This window comes from Pelodiscus sinensis, chromosome 8 (genome assembly GCF_052426305.1).
Source record: "Pelodiscus sinensis isolate ZL-2025 chromosome 8, ASM5242630v1, whole genome shotgun sequence".
NCBI lineage: Eukaryota > Metazoa > Chordata > Testudines > Trionychidae > Pelodiscus > Pelodiscus sinensis.
This window is the reverse complement of record NC_143059.1, coordinates 65,912,791-65,931,872: the sequence shown is the minus strand read 5'-3', so window position 1 is coordinate 65,931,872 and position 19,082 is coordinate 65,912,791. Positions and strand designations below refer to the sequence as shown.

The 19,082-nt window shown below is 41.0% G+C and overlaps 1 protein-coding gene across 3 annotated transcripts in view; it reads left to right on the top strand.

Annotated features, from left to right (window-relative positions):
- Positions 1-19,082, top strand: part of SHOC2 (SHOC2 leucine rich repeat scaffold protein) — a 104,539-nt gene that overhangs the window by 37,339 nt on the left and 48,118 nt on the right. For all 3 annotated transcript variants that reach the window (XM_075935478.2, XM_075935479.2, XM_006135001.3), the window contains exon 2: positions 3,429-4,374. In XM_075935478.2, coding sequence (XP_075791593.1) covers positions 3,672-4,374 — 703 coding nt within the window. In that variant the 5' untranslated portion in view covers positions 3,429-3,671. The remainder of the gene's footprint in view (positions 1-3,428; positions 4,375-19,082) is intronic.

Genomic DNA, 19,082 nt, shown 5'->3' with positions numbered 1-19,082 from the left:
CTATTTATTTAGGAACACTGAAATTGCTGGATAGAATTCAGACCAGAGGCCATTCAAATCTTATAGCCAATACCAGATGCTTTAGAGGAAGATGCAAAATATCCTGAAATGACAATTTAGGGAATAAACTGTCAAGAGAAGTTTCCTCTTTAATACCTTAATTGCAGGTTTGCCTGTCTTGAAAGATAAGGGCTTATATCCCTTTAAAACTTTTTTGGTTGATTTATGTATTGAGATTTGATTTTGTTTGAAATGGAACTAATTTTAATATCTTATGTACATCTCAAAATCCACTAACTTGTTAATAGGTGCCAAGGTTTAGTTTCATGTATTGTAGAAATAGAGAGGATTATACCTGAATAGATTGGAAGAGATTTATTGATGTGAAAAGTTAACTTGATGGGTCTAGTGTGGCTAACCCCAGAGTTTGTATTTGGGGCCTGAAGAGTTGAAAACAACAGTGTCTCTACAGATAGAACAAAATAACAAAACACTTTCATCAGAAGAATAACACAGATCATTCAGCGGATTAGGTACAGAGGGAGATATGCAATACACACTGATCAGTGGGATACACTGCAGTTAGCCATTAGTTTGCACTGACAGGAGCAGATGACTTCTAGATTTTAATGAGGACATTATTACATTTAAAAATTGAAGCTTACTTTTTTCATCTTGTTTGAGGTGTAGCTGTGTTAGTCTCTAACAGGAAAAACTTAAACAAAGAATAGTCTTGCAGCACCTTAGAGACCAACAAAAAATTTAGATAATATCATGAGCTTTTGTGGGCACAAGTGGGTTGTGCCCACAAAAGCTCATGATGACATCTACATTTTTTGTTAGACTCTAAGGTGCTGCAAGACTATTCTTTGTTTAAGTTTTTCCTGTTAGAGACTAATAAAAAATTTAGACTTTAAGGGTACATCTACACTTGCTCCCTAGCTCGAGCTAGGGATGCAAATGTAGGTGACCAAAATCGCTAATGAAGCGGGAATTTAAATATCCCGGGCTTCATTAGCATGAACTCGCCGGTGCGTTACTCTGCTCAACAGCTAATTCGAACCAGGAAGTGCGCACCAGGACGCGCTAGTTCAAACCAAACCCCTTGGTTCAAAGGAGTAATGTTAGTCTGAACCAAGGGGTTTGGTTCGAACTAATACGTCCCAGCACGCACTTCCTGGTTCGAATCAGCTGTTGAGCGGAGTAATGCGCTGGTGAGTTCATGCTAATGAAGTGCGGGATATTTAAATCCCCGCTTCATTAGCAATTTCGGTCGCCTACATTTGCATTCCTAGCTTGAACTAGGGAGCAAGTGTAGACCTATCCTTAGGTGCTGCAAGACTATTTGTTGTTTTTTAAGTTTTTCTTTTTATCTTGTATTTAATTGCTGGTTAATAAAAATGTCCATGCTGGGGCTAATACCAGATGTGTTAGAGGAGTGAACAGACCAGGGCAGTTATTGGGTGATCCATCCCCAGCTTCTGGCTGTCAGGGGTTTAGGAACACCCAGAAAAGTAGTTGTGTCCCTGACCATCTTGGCCAATAGCCATTGATGGACTTATGTATACATCATGAACTTACCAAACACTTTTTTGAGCTTAGTTATGTTTTTTGGCCTGAAGTGCATCCTTAGTAATAACTTCCACAGACTGACTGCATTGTGTGAAGTATTTCCTTATGTTTGTCTTAAATCTGCTGCCTGTTAACTTCATTGGGTTATCCTTGGGAGTGTGATGTAAAAGGCTAAATAACACTGCCTTATTCACTTTCTCTACACCAGGGCTACTCCAGCTTTGGAAGCCCCTGAGGCCTCAATGATACTCACAACACATTCGCAGGACCGCAACTTAAGTGTGATTGCATATACATGCAAATAGTTTCTTTCACACTGATGGACATGAATACAAAGGATTAAGGCAAGCAAGGCAAGACTGCACAATACGCAGACCCCGTTTAAGTCAGTTGTGCTCATATTAATAAAATGCAATATTTACCCAAATTCTACCCATATAACAGCACTTTTAATGAGCAATGACAGTCCAGGAATTTAACTACTAAAATTCATATTAACAGAAGACCATTATATTGACTACTTTTTTCTTTTGGCTCCCACCTGCAGACTGTGTGTTGATTCCCGTGTAAACCCAAACCTCACCGTGGGCCGCAAACAGGCCACATGTTGAGTAGCCCTACTCTACACCATTCGCTATTTTTATAGACCTCTATCTTAACTCCCTTTAGTCATCTCTTTTCTAAGATGAACAATTCCAGTCTTTTCAATCTTTCCTCATATTGAAGCTGTTCTACACCTAGTCGTATTTGTTGCCCTTCTGTGTGCTTATTTTATTTCTAGTCTCTCTTGTTTGAGATGAGTCAATTAGAAATGCACTCAGTTTTCAAAGTGGATTTATTTAGTGTCATTATGATATTTTCTATCCCTTTTCTAATGGTTCCTAACATTGTTAGCTCTTTTGATGGCCACTGTGCATTGAGCAAATGTTTTTAGAGACCTGTCCCTGATCCCTCAAGATATTTCTTGAGTGGGGACAGCTAATTTTGTATGTCTAACTGACATTAGATTTTCCAGTGTGCATTACTCTGCATTTATCAACATGGAATTTCATCTGCAAGTTTGTTGACCAGTATCTAGTCTTGTGGAATCCCTTTTTAACTCTTCACAATCCACTTTGCCATTAGATATCTTGAGTTACTTTGTTTCATCTGCAACTGTCACCTAACTTTATTTACCACTTTTTCCAGATCATTTATGAATTCTGGTCCCAATACTGATCCTTGAGGGACCCCACTATATACCTTTCTGCATTGTGAAATCTAATAATTTGTTCCTACCTTTTTTCCACCTGTCTTTTAACCAGTTACTGATCCTGAAGAGGGAGTTTTCTCTTATGCTATGACTGTTTGTTTTGTTTAAGAACCTTTGGTGATGCACTTTTCAATGGTTTTTGTCTAGTCCAAGTACCCTTGTCTACATGCTTGTTGACTTTAAGAGATGGTTGTTGATTCTATTAGATTGGTGAGACGTGATTTTCTTTTCCAAAAGCTGTGTTGTTTCCTTACAAACATACTCTGCTTATCTGTGTGTCTGATATTTCTGGTTTTTATGATAGCTTCTACTAGCTTGCCTGATGCTGAAGTGAGACATACCAGTTTGTAATTGTGTCTGGAATCTTTGTTAAAAAATAGCATTACATTAGCTATTTTCCAACCAGAGTCTGATTTAAGTGATAGGTTACATATCAGTCATGCCTAAGTAACTGCCATATGATTTAAATGTTAGCATTGGGCTTTTTATATGAAACATATGGGAAGTTATAGGCCTGATCAAGTGTCCACATACTTCCTTGATATTTAACCTAAAAAATAAATTATATTTATATTAACTTTGTTTTTTTTCTCTTGCGTTGCAGAGATTCTAATAAAGCGTGTTGGACCATCTAATCTCTTAAAGTGAAACTTTTTGATATCAAGATTAGGAACAATTTTCTTCAGGATCACTATGTAGCAACTGGGTATCCTTCAACTGAAGTTGGTCCCTCAACTCAACATATTTGTGTTTTAAGGATCCTTGTACTTTCTGCAGTGAATTAATTGTTTTTTGTTAATAGAAAAAAAGTGGATTTCATGTGGTGCTTGCTAAACATTGAATCACCATGAGTAGTAATTTAGGAAAAGAAAAAGACTGTAAAGAGAAGGATCCAAAAGTCCCATTGGCAAAGGAACGGGATAAGGAGACTAAGGCCTCTGGAGGGTTTGGGAAAGACAGCAAAGAAAAGGAGCCTAAAACCAAAGGGAAAGATGCCAAAGATGGAAAGAAGGACGCCAGTAGTGCACAGCCTGGGGTAGCTTTTTCAGTGGACAACACAATAAAACGACCTAATCCAACCCCAGGCGCTCGCAAAAAATCCAGCAATGCTGAGGTTATCAAAGAGCTAAATAAATGCCGAGAAGAGAATTCAATGCGTTTGGACTTGTCCAAGAGGTCTATACACATGCTTCCATCATCTATCAAAGAGCTGACACAGTTAACGGAACTTTATTTATACAGTAACAAATTGCAGTCTCTACCTGCAGAGGTGGGCTGTCTTGTGAATCTGATGACACTGGCTTTAAGTGAGAACTCGCTTACCAGTTTGCCTGACTCTCTTGATAACTTGAAGAAACTGCGCATGCTTGATCTACGGCATAACAAACTTAGAGAAATTCCTTCAGTGGTGTACAGGCTAAATTCTCTTGCCACTCTTTATCTACGCTTTAATCGTATAACTACTGTGGAAAAAGATATCAAAAGCTTGTCAAAACTCACCATGCTTAGCATACGAGAGAACAAAATCAAACAACTACCTGCTGAAATTGGTAAGCATTTGCTCCATGACTTAAAGTTTGTGGTAAATCTTTTTTTTTTCCCTACTTTGTAATGTAGGAAGGTATACACAAATCACTGCTTTATGAAGTTGTTGTTATAGTTAATTATGATCTTCAGCTCTCAGCCACATTACCACAATGTTAGATTATGATGGGATGTAATCAATATGTTGTGTGTGTCTGTTAATTTAAAAAGATCTGTGGTCACACTTGATATTTAGGTTCCATTTATAAAGGGTAAGAAATTATTTATATAAGCACATAAGAGTACTACAACCACCTCAGTAAAATGTGTTATGGATGGTTACAAACTATATAAGTAGCTTTTGACATATTGGGCGCTGTAACAATCTATAACAATTGGTCAACCATTTATGGATCATCAGCTGCTTATAAATGGATAACTAATTTATGTATAAATGGAATCTGTTAGTGCTGTGAGCAGGTATTGCATGCATCATTACTAATGTAAACACATTTTTTGGATGAATGAAAAAAGTATATAACTTTAAAATAACTATTCTAAACTATTACGTATCTTATCTTTCAGACTTGAAAATAAATGGGTTAATGTAGTTTAGTCATTTCAAGCAGTGATTGATATATATATATATATGGTCATGCCTATTCTCTTTCAGAATATGATCTGAGGAAGTGGGTCTGGCCCACAAAAGCTCATCACCTATTAAACCATCTTGTTAGTCTTTAAAGTGCTGTATAGTTTTTCCTTTTGTTTAGCAAGATCATACTAACACAGCGCGCTCTCTCTACTACTGATTGATGTAGTAATATTCTAGAATTCTTAAGCAGCCTTCTAACAGGCCTTGCTTAAGGAAAACCTCTCTGTTCAGAAAACCATTTTATGCAATACTTTATGGTACTCACACAAATGTCTGAAGTGTATGCACATGTGAGTTTTTAAGCACAAGAATTTTTTGTGTATTTCCAATTTTAAAAATATAAGTACTACTTAATGCATTTTTAAAAACTTGAAACATCCAAAAGCAATTTAAAATAAATTCTACCTTTCTTCTAGTAATTTAGTTCCATTTTTTAGGCCAAGATTTTTAAAGATATTTAGGTGTTGCTACTGTCATGTTTGCATGGATTGTTTCATTTTCAGAGTTACTTAAGCCCTTAGAATAGGGATGTGACTAACTAGTCAACTATCGAATAAGTAAATGCTTATCAGATAGTAGACAGACTAGTCTACTAGTCGCTTCCTTCCCCCCCGCTCCCTTGCTGCCTCTATCAGAAGGTGGGAAGGAGGTAGAGAGGGTGCTACAAAGTGGCAGCGCCGCGTGGATGCTGGGGTCATCTGGGGACTCCCTTGCTGACCCCTGGCTCCCTGTGACACTGCCACTTGTAAATGCCTCATGGAACCTGACACTGTGCTCCCCGTGGCATTACAAAGCAGCAGCGCCACATGGAGCCTGGGTCAGCTGAGTCCCCAGCTGACCCTGGGCTCCATGTGACACTGCTGCTTTGAAACGCTGTGGGGAGCACAGGGCCAGCGGGGCTTGTGCTGGTTCCAAGAGGCTGTGGTTCTGTATTTTAAATGTAGTAAGAGCTGCCCACCTCTGACTACATTTAAAATGCAGAACCACAGTGATCCGGGACTGGTACAAGCTGTGACAGCTTGATCCCAGCTCATGCCATGTCCAGCACCCCTCTCCACAGCCAGCTTGGGCTGCTGCAGGTAGGGGCTGCTTTGTGGCAGCTTCCCCTACCCGCTCCTGGCTGCTCCTGATAAAGGCAGCAGCAGGGGGGAGAAGGGCCAGGCAGCACAGTGGAGACAGTGCTTGGGCGGGGAGGGGAGAAACCGGCTTCTAGGCCGGCTCCCTTCAGCACCAACTCCTGTTCCTCCTCCTTGCTACCGCTGATGCAGAGGCAGCAAGGTGTCGGGGTGGGGGGGAAGGAGGAAGGGAGCAAGTAGTCAAGTACTTGCTTAGGCTTATCAGGTATTCAAGTACTCAGCTACTCATTTACATCCCTAATAAGCACCTATAACAGTAACATACAACACAAATGTAGTTATGGTGCGAAACTGCAATTGAAACAGCATAGCTAGTATGGACACACTGCAGTGTTGATACTTACACTGTTGCTCTCCTTGATTGTTACTTCAAAATTCATTCATTCTGTAAATACTGCTGTAAAATGCAGCTGGTGAGTGTTGCATATAAAATAGTGGTCTCCAGCCTTTTTAATAACAAGGTCACTTTTTCAATTTAAGTGCCATGTAAGTGTTATCTGCTTAAACCAAGCACACAAGGGCCTTTTATAGGGGAAAAGGCAGTACGCTGTACTTATTAAGAATACAACAGTTGCATATGCTTTTCAATCTCTCTCTCTCTCTCTCTCCCCCCCCCCTCCCCCCCCCCCCCCCCTCCCCTACCAGACGATGTCATAGTTACCAGTCCAGAGTCTGTATCAATCTAGTGGTCAGCTAGATCGAACACAGAAGGAGAGCAGGGCCTTTGTTGGTCAGTCCGATGCTCTTCTGGAGTTGGTGGCAAGACAAACCCAAAGTTCCATAACAAAGCATCCTGCTTTTATAATCCTTTTCTCCGTTGAAATCAATGGATTCCTCTCTGTCAGCCTGTGACCGGAATGTTATCTCTTTGGTGTTAGATTTTCCAAAGCTCATCCTGTAATCAATCGTCTTTCAAGGGTGCTGACTCCGCTGTACGGCCATCAATCCGCCAATATCCGATCATCTTGTGAGTAGGGGTACGCATCGATGGTTATAGATGGTTTGACGCCGGGCCGTCTCGTTTTTGCCCACGCTCACGCCTCCTTCTTTGGCCATCTGGTTCTGAGCAATAACTTTTGCACCTTTATCTCAACACATACATGCCTCTTTCACACACAAACAATGTTTTACCAGGACTTCTTGAGGGAGGGCATAGCATCAATATCTGCAATGGGCAAAGCAAAGAATCAAACAATTAAGGCCTTAGCCTTCAACATTCTTCTTGTGTCATTAACAGACAAAATATCAAAAACTATTTTTTACTTAGGCCCATTTACTAAACTTACTAAACTTTAGGATAAAGAAATAGACATTCAACTAAAAGGACTTAATTTAATGAAATATTAAATGTGTATTAACATACACCTTATATTGCTATATTATTGCTACATCATTAACTACATTTACTATATTACTAAACCTAAAATACAAATATAACAAGAATAAAACTTTCAGTTCCAACATAAGATCTACCCCAAATTCATATATCATTGCTCCACTTCCTTCCCGCCCCGTCTTTGAGGCCTCATCCTGCTCACTCCATATCCTGTCTCCCCCATCCTCACTCACATTCACCAGATGGGGTAGGCGCTTGAGGTGCAGGCTCTGGTGTTGGGCCAAGGAGTTTGGAGTGTGGGAGGGGCTTTGGTCTTACCCCAGGGCGGGACATTGGGGTCCAGGAGGCGTTACATGCAAGCTCTGGGAAGGAGTTTGGATATAGGGGGCTCGCATCTGGAGCAGGAGGTTGGGTGTAGGAGGAGGTTCAGGGCTGGGACAGGAGGTCAGGATGTGGAATTAGTCTGGGCATGGTTTAACTGAGATGGCTTCTAGCTGGTGGAGCAGTGGGGTTAAAACAGACTTACTCCTGCCTTGGCCCTGCACCACTCCTGAAAGCAGATGGCATGTACAGTAGTGGCTCCATGGCGCCATATGCTGCCCCTCATTCCCAGGTACTGGCCACTGCTTCCACTAGCTGCAGTTCCCCATTACTGATCAATACAAGCTGCAGAAGTAGTATCTATAGGCAAGGACAGCATGTGGAGACCACCTGCTCTGCCTGTCCCAAGGGCTGCAGGGGCATGCTAGCCACTTCAAGGAGCAGCAATTACCATAGGGATAATTACTCCAGTTAGGCATTTTAGAACTCGCTACTCAAAATATTAAATTTAAGCATGAGAGAGAAATGAAAATTATGCAATGCACAGACCAGTCAAAAAACAAAAATAACACACTTTACAACCAGTAAAAAAAGTAAATCAACCCCCCTCTCCCCCAAATGCATGTGTAGGGTTGGGAGATGAGAGGGAAGGACAGTGTATGTTTGTGAGAGTGACAAACACACAGTGTGAGAGAGACAGATTTGCATTGCCAAGTTCCCACTATCCCTTTTTCTCTTTGTGGAGACAGGGTACAGAAGTGGGGGAAGGAGGTTACATCCTGACATCAGCACCCCCCTGTTCTCCCTTCTACGCCCTGCACAGCAAGTAGGAGGTTCCCAGGGGGCAGGAGCAGCATGACAGTGGGTAGAGGAGCAACTCAAGTGCCAGCACTTGATAGCTTCCTGGCCAAACCAGTCAGAGGCTCCAAGATCTACGGGTAGATTATGATCTACTGGTTGGTGACCACTGATATAAACACATATTCTAAATCCTGCTGGAAAGTGATAACAAGTGGAGTTCCGCAAGGGTCTGTTTTGGGACCCGTACTGTTCAATATCTTCATCAATGATGTAGATATTGGGATAGAGAGTACACTTATTAAGTTTGCAGATGATACCAAACTGGGTGGGGTTGCGACTTCTTTGGAGGATAGGGACATAATTCAAAATGACCGTAGCAAGTTAGAGAAATGGTCAGAGGTAAACAGGATGAGGTTTAATAAAGAGAAATGCAAAGTGCTCCACTTAGGAAGGAACAATCAGTTCCATACATACAAGATGGGAAGCGACTGTCTAGGAAGGAGCATGGCGGAAAGGCATCTAGGGGTCATAGTGGACCACAAGTTGAATATGAGTCAACAGTGTGACGCTGTTGCAAAAAAAGCAAATATGATTCTAGGTTGTATCAACAGGTGTGTTGTAATTAAAACTCGTGAAGTCATTCTGCTGCTCTACTCTGCACTAGTTAGGCCTCAGCTGCAGTACTGTGTCCAGTTCTGGGCGCCACATTTCAAGAAAGATGTGGAGAAATTGGAAAGGGTGCAGAGAAGAGCGACAAGAATGATTAAAGGTCTAGAGAACATGACCTATGAAGCCAGGCTTCATGAACTGGGCTTGTTTAGTTTGGAAAAAAGAAGATTAAGGGGGGACATGATAGCGGTTTTCAAATATCTAAAAGGGTGTCACAAGGAGGAAGGAGAAAATTTGTTCCTAACTGTCAGGGTGGTCAAATATTGGAATAAATTGCCAAGGGAGGTGGTGGAATCTCCCTCTCTGGAGATATTTAAGAACAGGTTAGATAGACATCTGTCAGGGATTGTGTAGACGGAGCTTGGTCCTGCCTTGAGGGCGGGGGGCTGGACTCGATGACCTCTCGAGGTCCCTTCCAGTCCTATAATTCTATGATAATTCTATGAATTTCTGGGTTACAGTCTACTCGCCACAGGCGAGTAGATGGTATTAGTAGGGCTCGACAAATAATACAAATATATGAAATAAAATGCAGTGAGATGCTGTTTTCCAGTTTACTTTTGGCAGAGCTTCATAAAAACTTAATGTAAATAGTTTTGACATACATACATGAAGAAAGACTTGATTGACTGTCACCTAAGCTGTAACTTTGTTTACCTATACTTGCATTTTTTTTATTTATACACTTGATCTCAAGAATCTTGAAAGATATGGTTTGTAAAATGGTTTCCTGGAGAAATTGTGTATAATATGCATATACTTTGAATTGGTTAAGAGTTCTTGTTATTACAGCCTTTTCTGACTTTGTACTATTTACTATTTGTGTTGATAATGTATTTGGTATTTTACCAAACAGGAGAGATGCTGGCCTGAGCATCTTTTTTTGGTCCACACATCAGAAATGGGTTGAATTTTATTTGTATTATTGTGGCTGATAGACAAACAACTAAGTTATGAACTGACCAATCAACCACTCACCTCATTGGGAACCAGAAGCATGCAATCAGGCAACAACAGAGACACATGTGCACAAAAAGCAAATACAGTACTGTACCGTATTAAACCTTTAAAAACATAAGTCCATTTCCTGCACCGTAGTTCATTCAGAAGTGTTCAGTATATACCCAGGTCTTGATAACCTGCTGTCTTTAAAACTTGTTCCAGAACTATCTCCTCTTGAAACGTCAGTTTCTAGCAATACACTTTCATCCCCCAAAAAAGTAGATTCTGAATAGTTATTTCTTGTATTTGAAGGCTTGATGTAAAGGCTTAAAGATTGCATTGTTTATTTGTATGAAAGACATAAAATTAGGAGGCTTTTCAGTCCTTGCTTTTCAAATTACTCTTAATTTCAAATTTTCACCTTACATTTTACTTGCTATAATTCATATTCCTTTCTGTTTCTTTCACTAGGATTTCATTTTCATTTTTTGTAAAACACCAGGGGCAGGTCCACATTGTCACTGCAGTTTGGATCTCCCTGGTCTGGCACCCTTCTGACCTGACTGTTCCTGAATTACGGATTTTGTTGGACCAGAGGAGGTAACTTATGGCCTTCCTGCTGCCGGCTCCACCCCCTGCCCTGTCTCTCCACCGCGTGACAGGCTTCCTGGCTCCCAGCCGCCTTCCACCGCCATTCACAGCCCTACTGAGCTGCATGGCCGGACTTCCCCACCTGCAGCCTGGTTGTGCAGTGGGCTTCCTGGTTCCTTGAGCAGCCCAGCCTAGCTGCGTAGCAGGGCCTCCCCCCTCCCCCACCACCTACCCCTACGCCAGCAGCCCTGTTGGGCTGTGTGCCAGACCATGAATGTTCCTGGACCAGAGAGTTCCGGTTTATAGAGGTGCATCCTGTTAAGACCAATGGTGTAGCTGCCATGCACCTGGTCTGCTAACCCTGGCTCATGCAGCTCAGGCTGCAATGTAGACAAACAAGCTCAGACTGGAGTCTGGGCTCTGAAACCCCATGATTTCAGATCCATGTGCCATCCAAACCCAAACTTTTTTTAGTCAAACTTACCTGCCTATGTCAGTTGTTCTGAGCTCTGAAGCTCAGCGCAGTATAAATGTACCTAGTTTAGGTCAAATCATGAAATCTTGCCTTTAGTTATATTTTGTTCTAAAGAAATTAAGGTTAGTAAAATTGCCCTGAAAGACAACACCAAAGAAGGCTTATGTTTTTTTCATCTAGCTCTTGACTCTGTAAACTTCCTAATGATAACTGTGTGAATCTGGTTCCAAGGTGAACTACAGCTTTTTCTCCATATCTAGCAAATCTCCATTCCATTGAGGTCACAGTGATGAAAGTTGGGATAGAAGAATGCATAAGAAATAGTGAGTCAGATTGTGTGCATGAGAAGTATGAAGAACCAGTGGAAATGCCTTGGGCTGAAGTCAAGGAGGCATTTCAGTTTGCAATTCCATCTTGGGCAAAACTTGTACATTCCTTTGTCGTTTTTTTTACAATTTTCCATGTATCATCTTTGCAGAGATAAAATGTTGCATTTTATAAAATGTACCAGCTATACTGATAGAGCCAAGACAACGACTGGCTACATCTCATAATACGGTGCCCCACTACTCAATGACACCTCATTGAGTTCAAGGGCTCCATAGTACTATTTAATTTCCCTCTTTTAGCAGATCTGATAAAATAGAGGAATTTTATTTCATTTGTATTAACTGTGTGTACAAAAGTATCTTTTCCCAATCCTGGGATCCTACCTGCAGCCAATATGTAGTGTTTCCCTGGCCCTGTCTTTGCCTTGCTGAAATAATATCTTCAAACACTCAAAATACATAGAGTGCAATATAAAATATACTTGACAAAAAAAACCAATATCCATTGTCAGCCCAGAATAAAGACTAGAAATGTAATGAGTGAAGAGCAGCACTGAAATATTTGGGTAACTGAGACTACTGCAGTTTAGGGATGTTAAAATGTGTGTAATTAAGTACTGTGTAACTGCTGAAAATTTCAGTGATTAAATGCAGGGCACCAGTCAGCTCCCTAGGAACTGGTGCACGCAGGGAGCCCACTTTTAAGCTGACTCTCTGAGTGAACTGGTGCATGCCTGCTGCTGCTTCTGTATCAGAGGCAGCAATTCAGGATGGCAGGCAGCTCCCTAGGAACTGTTGCACGCCAGGAGCTGGCTTTTAAGCCGGTTCTCTGCACGTACCAGCTTCTGTCTGCTGTCCCGTGCTGCTGCCTCTGTACACCAGGAACTGGATTTTGAGACTGCTCCCCGCACATACTGGGAGCCTGCATGTAATCGTGAACGTTAACTGTTTATGTGGTTATGCTTTCATATCCCTGCTATACTTGCCTGGAAACCACAGAAAACAACTCCACGCTGGATCCACATCTAGCCACTATCTTGAAACACATTCATAGGGAAGGCTAGGCATCCTTTCCCTGCAAGAACTTTACCATCACAGCTATCATCTCCTCCTCCGTATGTTACATCTCTTATCCAAGTGTAACATGGACTAGACTGGTTGATAAGTTGTGCAACATGCTCTCTCCTTTCATCAGGTAACACAGAAGCTCTTGTGGGGTAGAGTATGATGGTGTCTTACTATCCTGGTCTGCTGGCTAGGACCAGTTTAGGAGATTGAGATAATTCTCCAGAGGTCACTCCAGTGCATACTAACCAGCTTTCCTGAGCAAGGTGTTTTGAGCCTTAGGAGGTGATAAAAGTCTAAATGAACGGATATGATACTCCTCCCCCCCCCCCCCAAATCTTTTGGGCAAACTCCCTACATCAGCTCTTTAGAAAAGCAAGGAAAGATGCATTAGGAGTCTATCCTCATGGAAGAGGACAAAAAGGAAGAGAGTATGTTCTTTTCCACCCTAATAGCAAGATATAGTATCCAGATTAAATGACCATACACCAAAGTTTTCTTTATTTCATGTATAATGTATTAAATTAGCTTTAAGATTTCTTTTTAAAGGAAATCCCTAAAGCAAAAGTTGTCTTACTCCCTTCTTTCCACTGACTGGTGATTCCTCTGCCACTACAAACCAGCTTCATCTGCCTTTCCATTATGAGCAGGAACTGGTTCTGTGCCTCAATATATCATATAAATTGGAATTTCTCCTTTTCTGTTTTTTTCATTGGAATTGAAAATTCCCTCTCCCATTTCTAGTTACTGACTGGGAATATGTATGTGTTGTGGTATGTTTAAATAACATCATTTTGTTCAAGGTTGGTTTGACTAGGCAAAGATGTAAGATTGGTGTGAGGACATGAACTGTGAATTTTCTAATTTATCTGAATTTTTCAACCCTCGCTTGAAAGAAATCTGTTTCTTTTGTTATTGGCCGCACTCATACAAGCTTCCTTAACTACAGGTTTCAGGTGATGAAACAATTTAGGGGAGCTAGGGTATCCTTTCTACCTGTTTGAGTTCTGTAATTTAATTCATGTTATAAATTGGGAAGATTTTAAACTAAAATGAAGTATTATTCAAGTTCTCTTAAAATATTCATGAAATCCTTTTGTTCAAATGGTAGAACCATTGTACAGAAAAATAGCAAAACAATTGACTGACCATTAACTTAAAAAGCTAAAATGTTTCTACTTAATATGTTTTCCACACAAATTAGTTATTAATCAAAACCATTACCTTGTAGTTCTTATCTGTTCCTTAGGGTAGTCAGCAATAAACAGAAAAAGACTCAGTCTAGCTTCTATAATGATACACACAAGTCCATTGGGGAAGGGTATATTGTGCTGAAGTTGTATGATTATTTTGTAATACTTTCTATGGTCAGAACTTTTTTTATCTTTAATGTATCTCAAAGAGCTTTCTGTGCCAGTCTAGATTATTTTGCTTTATTCTGCAGTCAGCTAACCAAGTGAGGAATTAATAAACGCCACAGCTATGGAAAATATTTGTAATCTGTTGCTGGCAGTAGTGAATGTAGATTATGTATTTTTAAAATAAACTTGAAAGCTATACAAATTGGTACACTCCTTCATAAAACATTACTTAATGCTAAAATGAAAAAAATGTCACTAATAATAGCATTGTCCTCTTCCTTGTTGTCCAACAAGCGATTTATTCTGTTGCTATATCATCTGGTCCAGGATTTATCATGTAGTAAAAAATTTCAGAATTTCAATCTGCTTAAATATGGGAAGAGATGGAATGATTTTGGCAAGAACTACTGCAACCCTGTTTAATATTGACATAACATTAAATTAGGGTGAGTGGTTAAGATGTAGATGTGTACATATATTTGTATTTATTATATTATAATAAAATAAATAAAAACAAAGCTGCATTCTGTTTTAAAAGATATTCAAGTTTTTTAAAAATTCTGGATGTAGAGTATGTTAGTTGGTCACATTGCCATGACAGGTATTCAAAATCAGCCTTATGTTGGACACAGGTTTCAGCCTTTAATTATGGAGACTTTATTAGTCTTGTCCATTAGTCAGTATGATTGTCAATCAGCATTCATTTGTGTGATTTTTGTCATGTTGCTTATATAACACATATTGTGCATGAGAAGATAAGGTAGTGGCTGCTCTTTACGCTTTACAGACATGATTAAAAAGAAAGCATTTTGGCATCTTCTCAAAGTAATTACTTTGCTCATATAAATGTTCAGAGAAATAATCTACTAAGTTAACCTAAGAATTTGCAGAAAGTGGGCATTTAAAATTTTTTAGAAGATACTGGAGAATTGTGACTGTTAGGGAGTTGAAAATTAATCTTACTAGGGGTTACCCATTACTAGGGGGCTGTGCCCCCTGCTCACGGCACTGACCAACCCCCCCATCTCTGGGGCTGCTGGGGCTGGGAGGAGCCCGGGCCTCTCAGCACTCTTCCCCCCTCCCCCCCCGCCAGCTTTTTTTCTGTCAGCCAAGTGATTCCCCCTCTCCCTCAAAATAATGACACTTGCTCAGTTATTTTACTAATCCTGCCCTTGTTTTTGAGACACCCTTTCCAGGAGACCAGCTAAAACTTGTCTAGCAGGTCACTCTATACACTAGTAAGTTGTTTGTATTTTACTTTAGCCACTAGATCAGGGGTGGGCAATAATTTTTGATGGGGGGGGATATTCCAAGAATTTGGAAAGGGGTCAGGGCTGCACTCTTTCATATTAATGGAGGAGATGTGTGGGGTCTGGGATAGGGATGTAAGCGATTAGTTGACTATCTGACAAGCAAATACTTCTTGGATAGTCAACTAGACTAATCGCTTCCCCCTCTTTCCCCCTTGCTGCCACTATCAGAGACACACAGTGGGGGGAAAGGGGAGAGGAGGTGGAGCTGAAGGGCAGGGGAGGCAGAGGCACAGTGGGGAAATGGCGAGAGCGGAGACTACTTCAGTCTCCACTGCGGGTGTTTCTGGCTCTGAACAGTCCTGGCTCACGCTGATTGCTGTGTCTCTGCATTTTAAATGGAATAAGAGCCCAGCGGCTCTTACTCCATTTAAAATGCAGAGCTGCAGCGCTGATTGCTCCGGAGCCGGTACGAGGCAGGAGACTGAGGCGAAGGGTCCAGGATAGGGATGTTTAATTGGCTAATCAAATAGTCGATGCTATTTTCTCCACATGGCTAACTTCATTCTCTAATCATCATACCTGAAATGTGTCTGTAACTTGCATACTTGTTTGGTTCAGAAACCAAACATTTCAACAAAGTAATCTAGTTTAGCACACCAGAGTTCTGAGAGATCCAATAAAAGTTAATTTGTCTACTCTAAATATCAAGTTCTTATCTCACCAACCTTTCTTCCCTTAGTTCATACAGGAATCTTTCTTTGTAAGAGAACTATCTTCTTCATGATTTAATGCTCTACTCACAATTATCTCTGACGAGGCAAAGATCCAAGAATTCAGTTACATCTTGAAGTTTATCATCTTATATATTTCTCTGGGCCTTGTTTAGGCTAGGAGAATTTTTTTGTGAACAATGCAGTGTGATGATGTTTTTTTTTACCAGTGAGACGCATCCCATTATTTTTCTTATCAGAACTACTCTGTGAGGATGGCAACGTTTTTGGGCCAAAGAAATGTTTGTATTTATCATAAGAGTGGTTGACTCCATTTGTTCATTCTGGCCCTCCATTCAAGAGAACAGCTATTGAGGGAGCATCTGTGTCCACAAAGCAAATGATTCAAATAGACTTATAAAATTTAAAGTCTAATGAAATATACCAACTTATTCAGTTGATATCTTTTGTAGCATCTTTGTGTTCACTGTTTATTCAGTAGATAGATATTTATTCAGTCCACTCAGTGGATTGATCTTGGACAGTAGAACTCTGCCAACATCTTTGATTATATTAGCTGCCAGAATCACTTTCATGGTTTTTTATTTCATATCCATAAGGAAAGCATCTGCAATAGGAGAATTTTTCTCTTTGCAATGAAGTGAGCAAGAAGGAAAAATTAGCTTTGATGCTTAATCGGGCTCACGCTCTCCTGAGTTGACAGTCTACGTTGACATACAAGAATATGACTGAAACAAAGATTTTTAAAAATTCAGGTGTCTGCAAACTCTTCCTCTCCTCCCCCCCCCCCCCCCCCCAAAAAAAAGATTATAAAATGATGTTGCATTTTATTTTGGACCATCGTATGATCTGATAGCTTTTCACCGTATGCTCTATATGGTATGTGGAACTGAAGGCCAAATAGTGGTCATTCTGCTATGTTTGCTGTACTGTGTTTCTTGAAATTCTTTCCCTCAAGTTATTAAACAGCTTCATGCTGTCACTCATTTCCAGTGCTAAAATCTGATTTCTGTAGGACAGCAACCTTCACTAAGTTTTAAGATTCAATCTACTTAATTGAAATAAAGAATTTCTCTTTGTACCAACAGTTTGTCTAAAATAAAAACTTTTCTTTAATCCCCCACACACAAAAATTATAACTATCTGAATTCAGAATGCTAGATAGGCACTAATACTTAATTTTCTCCTAAGACTCAAAATCCAGATATTCCTAGCATCCAAAGCAGCCATGTCAAAACAAAACAGTTTGCATGTATTATTGCACGCATGTATCTCTATTGCTGAATTTCTCAGCAGGCGCAAGGAACGGAGTGAAGAGAATGCTGCTCTTCACATCAAAATTATCCTCCAACTTCAGCAGATACACTGGATCTTTCCCTCCCACAACTGGACATGGACAGCAAGAATTAGAAAGGATGAAATGGGAATTATGCCACAGCATGAACTTGACTTAGTAATTAGCTATAACTTTCAACTTTTGGTGAGAGAGAACAGTAATCTTGTTCTAAACCTATTGGACTTTGCTGTTGCTAAATTGAAAATTAGTGCTGTAAAACGTTGCCAAGATTCCCAGATTATCTTTAATCACACATACAGTATAGTATAAAAACAAGTTAGTGTCCCTTTCTCCCCTTAATATTCTGTTATTACAGGGGGAACCTGTACGTCCCAATAGGACAGTGGAGGTACAGACTCCCAAAATGTTGGGGCACTGGAAGACATTATTGTTGTCCATCCTCTCTCTCTGCTATTTCATTCTCTTCTGTGTATTGTGGGGTTGTTGATCATTGTTCATGCATTTCTGGCTGACAAGGTGGAAGGGCAGAACAGGCAATTACCATGAGGCTCCATGATTCAGAAGGGCCTGGGGCTCCCAGCTACTGCTGATACCATGGCAGTGGTGGCAGCTGGAGCTCTGGGCCCTTTAAATCATAATTAGGGATGTAATAGTATACTTGATTAACCGATAAGCAAAAGGTTATAGGTTAATGCTATAGACTACACGTATTTCCCTTCCCCCCCAGTACATTTTTTAGGAGGCTGGCCAGCAGCCGGGCTCAGTCCCAGCTTGTGTCGGGTCTGGGACTTACCCTTGCTGTGGTTCTGCATTTAAAGTGTATTAGGAGCCAGGTGGGGTGGCAGCCTTGCTCAGTTTTGGCTTGCACTGGGTCTGGGAACACAGACCCTCCAGCCCCGGGCAGGGACTGCTGCTACCCCATGCTGCTGCCTCTGTATCAGAGGCAGCAGCGTGGAGTAGCAGGCAGCCAGTCCACGAGGGGAGCTCGTTTTTAAACTAGCTCCCCTCACGGACCATCTCCCTCCTGGCACCACATGCTGCTGCCTCTGATAGAGAGGCAGCAACACGGAGTGGCAGGGGGCTCCCGAGGAGTGGGTCTGGAGCTCACTAGCTGCCAGCCCCACCCCCAGGGACTATAGATTAGTCGACCAAGCAATAAGAATTCATGAGGTTAATCGACTATTCAGTCAACTATTAACATCCCTAGCCATTCTCAGGCAGGACTGAGGCTGCCTGTGGGAACTAGCCCCAGCCTCGCCCCTTCCGGGGTTGCAGAGCCTCTCACCCTGCCTTGCCCAGGGTCCAAGCAAGCCTGTTGACCCTGCTGATTGTTGAGTTCCCTCCTCTCTTGATTGTTTCCATTGCAGTGCTCGTTGTTTGTAATACATGCATAGTGGAGTGCAGATCCAGTGATGTAGGATCAGCCTAAGCAATACTTTCTCACTTGAGAACTTGAAAGTGGAAGACAGTATGGGGGACAGTGATCATGAAATAATAAAGTTCATGATCTTAAGGAAAGGTAGAAGGGAGACCAGCACAATTGAGGTAATGGATTTCAGGAAGGCAGATTTTGATAAGCTTAGAGAACTTGTAGTTAAGGTCCCATGGGAAGCAAGATTGAAGGGAAAAACAACTGAGGAGAGTTGGAAGTATTTCAAAGGGATGTTAAGGGCCCAAAAGCAAACAATTCCGCTGTGTAGGAAAGATAGAAAATATGGCAAAAGACCAGCTTGGCTTAACAAGGAGATCTTGCATGATCTCAAAATAAAAAA